The 15233-nt window shown below is 42.6% G+C and overlaps 1 protein-coding gene across 1 annotated transcript; it reads left to right on the top strand.

The window, feature by feature from the left end:
• The first annotated feature begins 539 nt into the window (after positions 1-539).
• ppp2r1bb (protein phosphatase 2, regulatory subunit A, beta b) lies at positions 540-13715 on the top strand. The gene is made up of 15 exons (XM_034097126.2): positions 540-683; positions 1332-1422; positions 1640-1740; positions 2138-2370; positions 2551-2698; positions 2804-2959; positions 4094-4208; positions 4343-4413; positions 5742-5876; positions 9710-9883; positions 10043-10103; positions 11528-11682; positions 11785-11927; positions 12030-12121; positions 12217-13715. The coding sequence occupies exons 1-15, from the start codon at positions 606-608 to the stop codon at positions 12231-12233; spliced, it is 1770 nt and encodes a 589-aa protein (XP_033953017.1). The 5' UTR covers positions 540-605; the 3' UTR covers positions 12234-13715.
• Positions 13716-15233: the final 1518 nt, after the last annotated feature.

Here is a 15233-nt window from a genome sequence, read left to right on the forward strand (position 1 = left end):
AAAAAAAATCTGTTTACAGTTCTGTTTCATATGGGTGTTGAGAGATGTATCCATAGATATCATAATGTTGCTCTCAAAGTGCACCAGATTGATCTGATCTGGAGGACCCCCTTAGAGGAGGTGAGGACCCCCTAGAGGAGGTTAGGTCCACTGTGTTTACATGCTTATTTATACAATATGTGTGCAGAAGACAAAAGTTGGTTCGGTGTTGTGTGTAGTGAGAACGCGCTAGTGAGGGGGGGCCCCAAGCCAAAGCTCGCTTAGGACCCCCAAAAGTCTAGGGCCGGCCCTGCTTGAATGTGTCATACGTCTCAATGCTCTATTTCTCTGCAGTCGTTTTTAAAACATATAACAAACCCACAGAGATAAAGAAAATAAATCAACTTAATTATTCTTGTTTATTTGGCTCATTGGCTGGAAGTTCTTTGCTATTTCATTTATTTTTGAGTGATCTTTGTTAAATCAGGATTGTTCCTTTGCGGTTTTGTCGGCGGTGTCTTGAAGGCAGCAGCAGCGCAGTATCGGAGGAGGGAGGCCCTGCAGTCGCTCAGCTCAGAAACAGAAACCCCGTAGCACAGCAGCGCCATTCAGAAACAGTATCCAAAATGGCAGGAGCTGATGGAGACGACTCTCTCTACCCTATCGCCGTTCTCATTGATGAACTGCGAAATGAGGATGTTCAGGTAAAAACACTAGCTTTGACTTAAATCATAATATGTATTGTTCTGCAAAATTGGGCCATTTTAACGTATTCCAGGCGCGCATTTGATTAGCAGCTAGCTAACTGCAAGCTAACGTCCCGGGCCTATCATTGGATCCACTGGGCGCACCCAGCTTTGCTAACCTAGCTAGTTTGCTGTCATCATTTACTGCGTACATTGTCAATCTGTTGAAATGTAATTGTCGGTGATTGTATTAACTGAAATGTGAAGATAACAAAATGGGTGTGACAGAAAAGCTAGCCAAGTCATTGGTTTAGCTGCAAGCGTTGATGCTCGTATCCCGTGATGACTACAGTTTGCAATCACAACAACCGGGCGTTCAAGGCCGCAGTGGGTAGAGCCGACTATATTCAGTCGGGCTAGTCCTTGTCAATGGACATTAAGCTATCAAAGATTGTTTAAATGTTGTTTGTTAGCTAACTAGCTATTTGTTTTGATGACGCTAACCGTCACTGAGATTGGACGCTACCTGATGTACTTTTCTTGTGAGTCATAATACTTGAGCTAGCTGGGCATAGTACATGTGAAGCTTAAGAATGTACACAGTTCATTAAACGCGCTCAACTTTATTGTGAACGCCTCACTCACGATTGTCGTTTTTATGTACAGCTTCGTCTGAACAGCATCAAGAAGCTGTCCACCATTGCTCTGGCCCTTGGTGTCGAGAGGACTCGCACTGAACTCCTTCCTTTCCTCACAGGTAATAAAGTGCATCATCTTGCCCATACAAATCACCTGATGTTCGACAAACAGAGGTTATGACCTCAATGTTATTTTACAAATGGTCGTCACATGGAGAACGTCTGAGTGTGTTGTACTTTAAATCCTTCCAAGCTGCTGCCAAAAGTTCTCGTTTAATTTTTTTTGTTCAGACCTAAATTGATATGCTCTCGTTTTTCCTTTCTATAATCTCTTAGACACCATCTACGATGAAGATGAGGTGCTCTTGGCCTTGGCTGAGCAGCTTGGCAATTTCACCATGTTGGTGGGAGGGTCAGAGTATGTCCACTGTCTCCTGGTAAGTCACTGAAGAGTGGATTTCGATTAATGCTATGGCCAAATAGACGTAACATGTATATCATGCTGAATCATTTCATGTCATAGCATTCCTAGATTGTTGGTCTTTTCGGGGGAATAATGGATGACACTTTTTAGCTTAGTGAAGTTGAGCAATCAATTTAAAAGCTTGCTTATTAGTTTTTTTGTAGACGATACTCGTGTTTTCACCTCTACATAGCCCACAATGCCTTTTTTATATATGACCTAAATCTGTAATATTGTCTAAAGAGTATAAGCTATTGGTGTTATTGATGCTTTATGTATTACATATACATACTCTTTAATGTCTTGTACTTGCTAATAGTTGAAAACATTTACCCTCTCTAACCTTTTTATGCTTCTTTTTTAATGCACAGCCTCCCCTGGAGAGCCTGGCTACAGTGGAGGAGACAGTAGTCAGAGACAAGGCTGTGGAGTCTCTGAGGAAGATCTCTCAGGAGCACTCTCCAGTTGACCTGGAGGTCCACTTCGAGCCTTTGGTCAAGCGGCTGGCCAGTGGTGACTGGTTCACTTCTCGCACATCTGCCTGCGGCCTCTTTAGCGTCTGTTATCCCCGTGTCTCCAGCACCGTCAAAGCTGAGATCCGCCAGTAAGTGGATTCTCACCAAACACTTTTTACAGTGCTCTCATTTCAAATGTGTACATTATGGTTACAAATTAGGCTTCTAACCAAATATTAAAGCCTACCTTTTGTGATTGTTTTGGGCATATAATTAGATTTGGTCAGTCAGTTTTCAGTGATGTAATCTCCGTTTGTGGTTGTCTCTAGGCATTTCCGCACCTTGTGCTCAGATGACACTCCTATGGTGCGTCGTGCTGCAGCATCTAAACTGGGGGAGTTTGCCAAAGTCCTGGAGCTTGACTATGTAAAAAGTGACATAATTTCCCTCTTCACTGCTCTGGCCTCTGATGAGCAGGTACGTTTCCTTAATGTCAAATTAAAGTGCTGTTGTATTCTGCTTCCTGCAGTCATCTGTTAAGCGTGATGAACAAAAACTGATCCCACGGCCTCTCTTTATCAGGACTCTGTGCGGCTCCTCGCTGTGGAGGCTTGTGTCAGCATTGCCACTCTGCTGCCTCAGGAGGACCTTGAGACCCTGGTGATGCCAACCCTGCGCCAGGCTGCAGAAGACAAATCCTGGAGGGTCCGCTACATGGTTGCCGACAAGTTCTCTGAGGTAAGCAGCAGACTCCTTTCCTCCTTTCTAAGGGTGCTCCAATCTGTATTGTAATGCCTGATACCTGGAAACTATCAGCCTCACAAATATCAGGGGCTATTTGATGCAGACAGCTGGACACAACTGACACGTTTTTGGAATAAGTACTTTATCAAAAAAACATAATTACAAAGAGAAGGGATACTAGGCTGTGGGAAGAAAAGGTGCCAAACAAATGCTGAAAGAAATAAGGTGCATGTTAGAAAGTGTTGGCACATTTTGCTGTCGAAGATCAGGGCGAAGTAAATATTTACACTTTAGTGAGAAATATTTCTTATGAAACACATTAGGTGTGGGCTTTTGCCTCTAGTCAGTACAACTGTATCTGTGGTCAAAGTAAACAATAACTTCTGTTACTAGTGAAGAAAAGAAGACTGAAAGATTCTTTAATTTCAGTGCCTATTTTGAAGCATTTTTAGTCTTATAAATGGAGAACATGCATCATACAACAATCAATATGTAAACGTGTCTTTAAAGCTGTAATCTTTCTTCTTTGACATCAGGGCTTCTGGTTAGTAATCATTTCTTTTATAATCATATGCTAGGCTGTAGAAATCCTGTCACAGACCCCACTCTGAACTCATTCCACAGAGATTAAATGTATTTATTAAATCAGTCATTTGACTGTTGGTATGACCAAAACACATTTCCCAGAAGTCACTTGAGTTTTAAGGAACTACGTTTCATTTGTTTGTATCTTTCATGTCTGATGCAGGACAATTAAGTATCGTGTATGATCTAGAGGGCATTTCAAAGATATTAGGAATGTTTAGCTGAATGAGTGTTCAGTCGTAAAATAATGTCTTTTAAATGTTGTTCCCATCAAGCATTTAATGTGAATGTGTTGATTGAATTGTCTCAACATTAGTTTGTATTAAACCTGACTTGGGCAAGATGGTTAACCCCAAATTGCTCCCGATTGGATGTGTGGCACCTTTTGATATGATTTTTTTATGAATGGAGACTTTATTGTTTATGTGCTTTGAGGGGTTGTAAAGACAGAATGCAGTCTGTTTTTTTCCTGACCTTTTGAATTGAAATGTTCACCTCATGCTTATTTAGATACTGACTCGTGTTGATTCTCTCCAAATGTAGCTCCAGAAAGCAGTGGGACCAGAGATCACCAAGAACGATCTGGTGCCGGCCTTCCAGAACCTTCTGAAGGATTGTGAAGCTGAGGTCCGCGCTGCTGCAGCAAACAAAGTCAAAGGTCAGCAAATAAAGCCTGAATGCCAGAAAAATACTTCTGAAAATTGCATGAATTGAAGGGTTAAAATTAACTGGCTTTAGCTTCTTGTCCTGTCCGTTTCATATTTTATTGACGGTTTCCTTTTCCTTTGATAGAGTTCTGTGAGAACCTCCCAGAGGACAGCCGTGAGCAAATCATCATGACTCACATTCTGCCCTGTGTCAAGGTAAAATAAAATGTTGACAGTTTTTTGCTGCTTCATCTCAGGTTAACAAAAACTCTTCTCTATTAAGCATGGAAGAGGACTGGAGGCGTGTCTCTTGATAGTGTTCCCCAAAGGGTTTCTGTAGACATGTGGGGGTGTAACATCCGCTCAAGAAAACTGGTTTTTGTTTTACAATTTGGCTATTCTTTTTTCTTTTTTTATGTTGTCCATTGTCACTGATAATTTAGTAACGTAATAGCTGATATGAGTCCAACAGGTTTTCAAAATGATGATACAAACACAGTTAAACAATATTACATATACCATTCATTCGGATATAAGAACAATTGTGTAAAAATTGTAAAACTTGGCTTTGTTTACAAGCAGTTTTTTCCCAACTAGACTTAAATGCCCAAGATGTCCAGATTTAGCAGTAAAATAAAATATCAGTATGACTAAAAAAATAAGTATCACGTATTTAACTGAAATCTTTTAACAAGATATTGGATGAAATGGAATATGGGCACATTTCTAGGATTATAAATATTTGTGCTGCTCTTCAGTGATGACCTGTGCCTTTGCTTTGATGCTCTGATGGCTCACTACCACCTGTAGAGACCGCAGACACTGAAACACCCAAAGATGCCCTCCAAGATAACCCTAGCTATAAAATGTTGGCACTTGTATGTAGCACAAGACAGTAAAAACACTGTCTGTGTCAGTGTCTGTGTCAGATTTTGAACAGCAGGTGGCACTGTTGTTTTTTCTTCCACAATAAGTTCAGTGGTGGTGTCTCTTATTGAACATTCTTATCATTGCAAGCTTTTGTATTTACTTAAAGAAGTGTCATGGGTTAACATTCGGTAACATTTTTGGATTTACAGACTTGTTTGTTATAGGTAGACGGTGTCACATAGGGTCATTTTGTTTATCCTCTTAACATATCAACAGTGGAACTAAGTAGTACAGGCGGCAACAGACTGACACACAACCTTTAGAAAGCTGTACAAATAAAAGGTCCTATAAATCTATAGTGCATACTGCATATTTCTTTTAATAAAATCTTACATTGTTTTTGATATAATCACTGAACATGTTTGAACTTACATGATGCTATTCCTGTCTTCATCGTACTGTAAGTGTTTCCACCTTCAGCACTGAACTGTTTGTCTGCGCTAGTATCACTGCTCCCGCTTTGCTGCATATTTACACACAAGTGGATTATAGCCTCCTTCTCAGCAGTGTGTTGTGATTATAACCAATAACAGTGTTCTGGATGTTTGTTTACGTACTTTGTGTCTTAACCATTTGTTTGTGCTGACCTCTGTCCCCTCTGTGTCTCTGAACAGGAACTGGTCTCAGACACCAACCAGCATGTGAAGTCGGCCCTGGCCTCCGTCATCATGGGCCTCTCCACCATCCTGGGCAAGGACAACACAATCGAGCACTTACTACCTCTGTTCCTGGCTCAGCTCAAGGACGAGGTAAACCAAACGCACACTTGTAATAGTAGGCCTCCATGTCTCTTCAGGGTGTCCGCGGGGAAGTTGATAAATCAATTTAGCTAAAATTAAAGCGATTAAAAAGTATCAAACGGCATTTTCCAAGTTATTACATTTTGTAGCTTGTGTTCAATAAGTATATAAATTGTCCAAAGAAGTTGTATTCTACAGTAGGGCTGTGCGATTATGGCAAAAATCATAATCACGATTATTTGGGTCAATAATTGATATCACGATTATTTTGACGATTATTCATTGACCATTTATTGAACTTTAAAACAAATAATATTTTACCAATAAACAAGATCAACAAATATATTGGAGCGCACTTCCAAAACCATACTAAACATATATTATTAATAGGATAAATAAAAATAAATTAGACCAAAATAAATTAAATCAAATATGATGCAGTGCACTGTCACAACCTACTGAAAACTCTTTAACATATAGCCAACATTTTGGTAAAACATATTCAACATATTCCACTCAGTTAAACGTTGAAGGCTGGCCAACCGTCATGGTCCAGAAGTAACAGGAAATAAATGTTGAACTACAATTTAAGACCAAATAAAAATCTTTAGGCCACCATGGCAAATGCTGGTAGGGCTGCTCATGTCATCTGTTAAAGATTTTTTGCAAGAAACACCAGCCTGTTTACACGGTCTGGTGACAATATTGCCACCTGGACTGAAGACCCTCAGCCACGCCCCGACACATGGGGTGACGCCGGCCAATCACAAAGCTTTGATGCGTTCAAGTGCATTATTCTGGCACAGGAAGATTATGTTACAGGACATTAACGATAAAACAGAATATTGTTGTTCTATTTTTAGACACATCTCGCGATCGACTGGTTGGGCACCCCAGGGCTAGACCATAGGTCCGTTGTGGTCGCAAAGTAGTCAGCTGAAGCCACATCTCTCTCAACTTCCCCACGGCATTTGTCATATAGTGCAGGCAGCGCAGACCTGCTGAAATAATACCGAGGCGGCATCGCGTAACGCTTGTCCAACGTGTTGACAAGTTGCTTAAAGCCCTGGTTGCTAACAGTGCTAACTGGGCACATATCTTTAGCGATGTGAAATGTAATGGCAAAGTACTTAGTGGAAATAGTTTTACCCTTCTTTTTAACGAGTTGCTGCTCTTGTTCTGACATCTTCGCTCGTGCTGAACACTCACAACACATGTCACTCCCACGTGGCCGAGTGGGCTTTTAGGGAGGGGCGAAAGCGCACCCAGCAAAGTCGTATTTTGTCAATTATGCTGTTTTCATAATCGTCGCAAGCCATAATCGTAATCGCGATTAAAATACGATTAATTGCACAGCCCTATTCTACAGTGTGCCTGAATGTAATCATTGCGTAGGTGTGTAGTGTGATTCTGTGTAGTTTATTTATGGAATCCCGTTGGATCTGACGTCATCTGAACAAGACATCGCACGCTCACTGCCTGATAGCGCGCGAAGGTCCGTTTACGCCGGTTGTTAAACAACGTCGTTATGGGGAAATGCAAGTTTGCGTCCAAATGGTTGGAAGATAAGGAGGAAGGACAATCAATACTGTAAAGTGTCGCCAATGTAACCGGTTAAAGCTCCAAGTGGCGAAGAGGTCTTGAAATGTATGGAAATGGTCTTAAAAAAGGTCTAAAAAGGTATTACATTTGCCTTCAGGATTCCTGCATATACCCTGCTCTTACATCTTGTTCACGCCAGGCAGTGATTGGTTGGGTAACATTCACAGCTAACACTTAATGTGAAGCTCCGAGTTTGTCCAACTTTTTTGGATGGTAGTGATCCTTCTGAGTCAGTATAGAGCCTTAGGTGTAGCCACCACATGTACCTGGCTGAGTGGGAGGGTGAGTCATTGTGTTGGCAGTAGGGCTGAACGATTAATCGATTTTAAATCGAAATTGCGATTTGAAATGATGCGATTATCAAATTGCAAAGCCTGCGATTTTTTTTAACATTTTGTTTTTATTTCTTACTATTTTTTTTTTGTAACTATTTTTTTATATGATTATTGTGTGTCAGTCATCCACACCAATCAGAAGTGCTGTGCTCCACATGTACCAGCCATTGTTAATCAATCAGAAGTGATAGACAGATTGATCCAATCACCTGCCAAGTGCTTTTGAAAGTGCCTGCCCTTTCCAAATGGCTTCCAATGGAGCTTTAGATGGTTTGGTGAAACCAACCATCTGAGTCAGGTTAGTAATGCTCCATCACATGTTTCTATTACAGGGTGAATCTTAAACTGGAGCTTGACTTTAAAGCAACCCAACGGAAGTTTCATGTAAGTTTAGTTCTTTCACTCGTAGCTCGGGCTGCGGGGGTGCTAGAGACGGGAGTACGTTGATACGACCTTCCTAGCCGGAGTTATGGCCACATTTTACAAGAAACTTCCGTTGGGTCGCTTAAAAACAAATATCGCAATCGCAATATTTGTCAGAAATTTTTTTTTTTTTTCTTTTACATCGTGCAGCCCTAGTTGGCAGCCAGACTGCGACTTTACAATTAGAAGATTGAATTGTTGTGTCTAGAGGGAAGCATAATGAAAAGCTGGACACCCTGCAACTAGATACGTCTTTGCGAGATACATTTTAATTGTATTTACCTTTTTAAGTAAGTAGTACATTTAATCAGAGGCTTTTTCCCCAGCTGACCATGTAGCATATACAATTAGTTTTGAAGAGTCATCTGATGCATCCTTTCCTGAGCCCGTCTGCTTTGCATTTCAGATATGTTGTCACTATTTGAGTGATATGTTTCTGGAGCAGTTGATTTAGTTAGTCTGCATGAAGTTACAATGGGCTGGGTTTTAGGAGAAGAACATTCATCAGCTGACGTAACAGGTTCATCTAGAACAACAATGGCTCGGTCACATCTTGTCCTATGAATACATTTCCACGACATGCATTTACATATTGAGATATGGTAAGAGTTTGGCAGGTTGGACACAAATGTATATCCATGTTTAGGGAGGCTGGAGGCTGTCAGTCCTTTCTCTGCCTGCTTTAGTCCTATTTTTATAGATGGCCCCATTTCCTCACAGCTCCAACGCAACACTAAGAGTGTCTAATTAGATGTATGTCCGGACTGACAGCTTTGACTTGCACGTTTCGATAATTCAACGTGCTGAGGACAGCTTAAAGAGAGCAAGATGGAGACATTTGCAGATGTGCTGTTCATTTAAAAGCTCAATTATTTTAATTCTTACCGTGCCTTCTTGGCTACTTCTCAGTTCCCACTCTAACAACCCTGACTGAGTATTTCAAATCATTGTGCACTTTAGGGCTTCTGTTTTAGGAATATCAATTGTTTTGTTAAGCTATTCCAGTTGTTAACATGTTCAAACTTGAACTAAAGCAGATGTCCTTTTAAGGATCTTTTATAGAAACCTGGGTTCATATTTCTAGATGAAACTTCTTGGAAGTCTAGTTTGTTGATAAAGAGTCAAGTGGCTTCGTGAGTAGAACAGTGTGAGTTGTTCATATTAAGCTCAAACACTGATTAATTTAGATAACCGGTTTGAGATTGAAATATTGGTTGCAGTAGGGGGTGTAAACGCTCAGATAGCAAATGTCCCTCCAATGATTGGAGTAGTTCCATAGTCAAAAGTGGATGATTTGAAGAAAAGTGAAGTTTCTAAGGAAGCGCAGGGCCCATGGTACAAGACATTACTCTATTACCTGTAGTATAAGGATTGTAATAACCATCATTTTAAACCAATCATCTTGAGTAAATCTACTTGGACAGCAGACAGTTTATTTTTTTACCTAAATACTTTGCTGTGATTAATGCGTGTGTGCCACAGTGCCCCGAGGTGCGCCTCAACATCATCTCCAACCTGGACTGTGTGAACGAGGTGATCGGCATCCGTCAGCTCTCCCAGTCTCTGCTGCCGGCCATCGTGGAGCTGGCAGAGGACGCCAAGTGGAGGGTCCGCCTCGCCATCATTGAGTACATGCCCCTGTTGGCAGGACAGCTGGTGAGTCATGGCGTCTAGGAGCACAGATGAGACCGTTTAGTGAATGTGTTTTTAACGGTCTTTCTCAACTACTTCCATGTGTAGAAGCAGAGCTTTTAGCAATGTGCAGACAACAGACTGACATCCAGGAAGTGCTCTAACTCCACTGTGTTTTCTCAGGGAGTGGAATTCTTTGATGAGAAGCTCAACACCCTTTGTATGGCCTGGCTGATTGATCACGGTAAGGCACTTTGGTTGTAAGACATTATAGGCTATCTTTTTCAGATATAACAAAGTACACAAACCCTCTTTCTTTTTGGCACAAAATGGTTGCATAAACTGGGCTGCTTGCATAAGCGACTTTTATGGCAATAATTTGTTCGGTCAATTACAAATACGTCCAAGTATTTTCCATTTGATTTCCTTTATGTTCTCAAAGCACAATAACCTCTGAAGCATCCCCAAACCGACCTCCTGGAGAAGGATTCCCAAAGCAGCTGCTCCTTTATTTTCCTGTTGGGATCCTTTCATTTGTCTTTGCCCTCGGTACTCTGCAGCGGCCTGGTGCTCCAATTCAAGACTGTTCAATTTGACTATCAATGATTTGCCTGTCCTGCCTAAAGAGCATCAGTGCTCTTAGTCACCTGAGCCCGTCCACTTGGCAGACGGCTGTCCTCTTATGAAGGTGTGTTTAGTGGAGTTATGGATCCCAGTTGGGTCCCTCTGAGTGAGTTCATAACTGAGCTGCTTTATCCTGGGCTCTTCTCTGCAGTCTGAACGGGTCTGTTGGACCTGACCCTGTTCCACCTGAGAACCTGGAGCACTGTCTTTTGCATGAATGTTCACTCCGAGTATATAGTGTCCTCTGCACACCAAGCTCCAATTAGAGAGACACACACGCTCACTATTGAGGACAAAGGGCCATCTGGGTTACATCATTGGAAGTAAGTGTGTGTGTGTGGGGGGATGGGGGTGTGGGGGTCTTCAGCTGGGGTTAGGGCTGTGACACCCTTACATAAGCTCTTCAGTGAAGGACATAACCTTCCCTCACTTTATGTATTTATGTCAATATAATCGTGATTTCTGTCTGCTCTTTCGTCTTAGTGACTTCTCAGTTTTGACCCAGTATACTGAGTAAGGTCTTTTTAGATTTGTCAGACTTTTCATCATAGGAATATTGTACAGTCTATGCAAACTGTCAATGTATATATTTGTTTAAGCCTAAAGGATATGACTCTGAGTCCTCTATGATCTGTAAAGCATACAAAGAGTAGATTAATACATAGGAAAGCACATATAGGGATAATCCGCTTATATGGATCAAAATGCTTGAAACGTAATTTTTACACAATGTCTGGAAAAATCATCCACTTAAAACAATCCATCGGTCTGCTCACAGTGTTGGGGAAAGGCAGAAGTAGCAGCGAGCCAGTAAAAGCAGAGCTATGAGTTTAAATACTTTTATATCTATGTAACAAACGAGATGTTAATCTGCATGAGAAGTAAAGAAAACGGCAGTGATTTCCACAGTTTTATGAAGCGAATCCAGGTGTCTTTAAGCAGACAGGAAGTGAGCGATGTGAGGTCCTCTCTGCCATGGAGACTTGGAAAAAGATCAACTCGAGCACACCGTTAACGCAGATTGTTGTCACTCTTATGTTCCAGTGTACGCCATCCGGGAGGCAGCCACCTGTAACCTCATGAAGCTGGTGGAGAAGTTTGGAGCCGAGTGGGCTCAGAACACCATCGTGCCCAAAGTGCTGGGCATGGCCAACGACCCCAACTACCTGCACAGGATGACCACTCTGTTCTGCATCAACGTGAGTCTCAGCTGCTACTGTCTATGAGCTGCGAAAGCTATATTGGACTGATTCATGATATGCCAATGTTCACTGAGTGACCCTCTGTATGCTGTGTCCCAGGCTCTGTCGGAGGCATGCGGTCAGGACATCACCACGAAGCAGATGCTGCCGGTGGTCCTGAAGATGTCCACCGACCAGGTGGCCAACGTGCGCTTCAACGTGGCCAAATCCCTCCAGAAGATCGGCCCCGTCATCGATAGCAGGTATGTGATTTCGGCATCGGGCGCTTTTTAATGGATCATCTCACTCGACACAAGAACCAGAAGGACAGTTGGTCTGACACTCCCCCCCTCTCTGTCCCGCAGTGCCCTTCAAACAGAAGTGAAGCCGGTGCTGGAGAAGCTGGCCACGGACACAGACATGGATGTCAAGTACTTTGCCCAGGAGGCCATCAGCGGTAAGCCTTTCTCTCTGCTATCAATATAAATGTATATGGAATTTACATTATATTAAGTAGCAAGAAATCTTATTCTCGTTCTCTCGCTTCAACAGTTCTGGTCCTAGCATAACCACCCCACCATGGCTAAACCAGACAAACTCCCAAGACAACAAGGCAACAACACTTTTACGATATATTTATTGATGTTCAGGAACAACTGGTAAATGTATAGAGAAAGCTGTTAACAATTGTTTTATTCTTTTTCTTTTGTTTACTGTCATTAGTAGACCATGTCAACGCATAGCGCAGGCTTCTTTCTTAACCTTCTGCTTTGCTGTAGATGGGTGCTTTAACAAAGGCAGAGTGTCAAATAAATTGCATTAAGTGGTGCATGCTGACGAATGCGCTACTGTACTAGCAAGACATCGCTAACCAGACCCCCCCCCCCTCACACATTCCTCGCCCGCTGTCGTACCTCCACCACATCTTACCAAGTGTCTGTTTTCGCTACCTAGCGCTATGCTAGTTCTCTGTGCTGCTGTGCTTTTCTCACAATGCTAGACACACACTTTGAGCAGCAGATGGTGCAGCAAGCTGTTTATTTTGCTACGCTTCCACCCAAGTCAGGCCTTTGATAGCGCTCGCTCTTCCCTGAGACACTCCTGTGGCCCTCTGCAGAAGAAATGTAAAAGTCTGTGCCGGTCTACTAAGCTCTCTTTTTTTCCCACCAGAACAAACCTGTGTCTCCTCAATGCTTCACAGGGTTGTTCTGTAATAAGCTCTGACAAAAGTATTAATAGGGTGTCCATTACTGCAGGAAATCTGATGAACTCTCAATAATAGATGTACTTCCAATGTACGGCCAGACAATGAATTACCCCGGCCCACCGTAATGGGGACCATCTTAGCAAAGTGTTGCTGGTAATTATCCCTTTTACAATTCCTCAGTGATGCTGATGTACTAGGGTAGGAAGTAGTTGGGATTTTCTGCAATATGTTCTCGGCATTGCTCTTAATCTTTGTGCCAATTACTTTGATAAACTGTGGTGTTTTATTGAGTCTGCCTGGGTAAACCGTTTTCTCCTGTTCTGTAAAAAGACAAGTGTTCTTTCTCTGTAAGGGACACTTTATTACGTGGACGTTCGTGTGATGGAGCCCCCCGCCCCCCCCCTTAAATCCATGCCAAGTCCTCCACTCTACATGAGATTGTAAAAGCATAGGGTCAACAAACAAAGGCCCACCCAAGGATTCCTGCCATGAAGTATCTGCAGGATGGAGAACAAGTGTGTGCTTTCAAAGAACGAGTCACGGGAGACAGGAGAATGTGTACGTAAGGGTGCATAATGTTTTATTATGGGGTGGGGGCTGGGGTGGTTATGGGCGGGTTGAATAAATGTGTTGTCTGCGCTGATAAAATAAACTTTTGTTTTTCCCTGAACTACTCCCGCTGTTCCCTTCTACCCCCCCCCCCCCCCCCCATTCTGTTCTTGAATAAACCCTGATTGTTGATTGTCCTGTATCACGAAGACTGCTTTTATTTTTACTTTACATTTTCACCACATTAGGATGCTGTACTACTGTATCTTGATCTGAATAAAGTAACCCAAACAAACTGATGTAGTCTGCTATTTTATTATTAGTTGACTCCAAATATTTAATCTGAAATAGAAAAATATAGTTTGGTTGTCATTTCCTTCCTGTGAAATACCAAGTCACCGTTCTCCTGCAGACATTTCTCTATACCTGCATTTGTGATGTGCTTTCCAAAACACTAATTATCTCCTCTGCCTTTTGTGATGTAAAACTTGAAGTTCCAGAGTGGTAAGTACTCTGTTGGCTTTGTAACATATCCCTTCAAAGTGAGGAGTATAGCTTCTGAGTCCGTGAATGACGCAAGAAAATGTGGGATTAATTGCACGTTTCTGGTCTGTTATTTGGTCAGCTCTGACTGAGTGGGCGTCTGCTGTGGAGATGAAAGCGTAGGTCTGTTTCAGGCCGCAGGGACCCTGCGGGGCAGGGTCTGCAGCTGACTCCTGCCCTCAGGCCCCTCACCCCGACTACTGCTTGGGAGAGGAGCGCCGTGAAATAAGGGCTGGGCTGAGAAAGATTTGTACTTCTCAAACATGTGAAGTTGGGTGTGTACGCACTACTACCTGCAGCAGACATTGTTCCGTTAATTCCAAATGTGTAATTAATAGAAGATAAAGGTAATAAATCACATGACAGAGATCTTTATGAGAACCTTACTTTTTTTTTATCTCCTCAAATCCCGTCAGCCCTCCTTGGAGCCATGTGTCCTCCCAGCCCTTTGACTGTATAAACCTCAGCACCAGCGCACATTAAGCACTTATTCTGCAATATACATGTAATTCACAGGTGGAGGGGCAGCTGCTGTGTCAGCACATTCTGCTACAGCGAGACCACCTTGAGAGCCATTGCCGTACATGAGGTAGGAGGAGGATGGATGGTTGACCTCAGAGACACATAACCAAAACATACTTTTCACTTTTTCACAAGAAAAATATAACGAAGATGTTTTACTGTAATTTTTCCTTCAACTGTAAATCTTCATTAAAACACGATTAGTTGAGGGCGAGGGCTAATCCGCCCCCCCACCCGCCTAAATCTACTTGGGTTCACAAAGCCGTAATGAAACAGCAGCAACCTATTTCTTTCTATTTCCTTCCCGTTATTTGGGGGGGATTTTCAGCAGCCGCTCAGAGCCCTTGACAGCGCTGAGAGCCCTGACGTCAATGCAGCTGCCTCCCAGGACTGTGTCATATAATGAAAGGAGTCAAGCAAAGCCCCCAAAGCGTGGTGCGCGCGCGCGCGTGCACACACACACACACACACACACACACACACACACACACACACACACACACACAGTGAGGTCAGATGCTCTCACTGTGACAAATGACAAACATCAGGGGTAAGCAGAGCGCTGGCAGACACATTTTCCTTAAGTCACCTTGTCACTTGTCGCTCCCCGCTCTCTTTATTCTGTCATCCTTCAGCGATGCAGCAGGGGTTTATAAACCGCACAACTGTACGACTCCAGATAATATCAGACCAAGGATAGCTCAAGAAAGAGCGTGTGACTCTTGGCTCGGCTGTAACATCTAGCCTC

Source organism: Pseudochaenichthys georgianus, chromosome 13 (genome assembly GCF_902827115.2).
Source record: "Pseudochaenichthys georgianus chromosome 13, fPseGeo1.2, whole genome shotgun sequence".
In the NCBI taxonomy this organism is placed as follows: Eukaryota; Metazoa; Chordata; class Actinopteri; order Perciformes; family Channichthyidae; genus Pseudochaenichthys; species Pseudochaenichthys georgianus.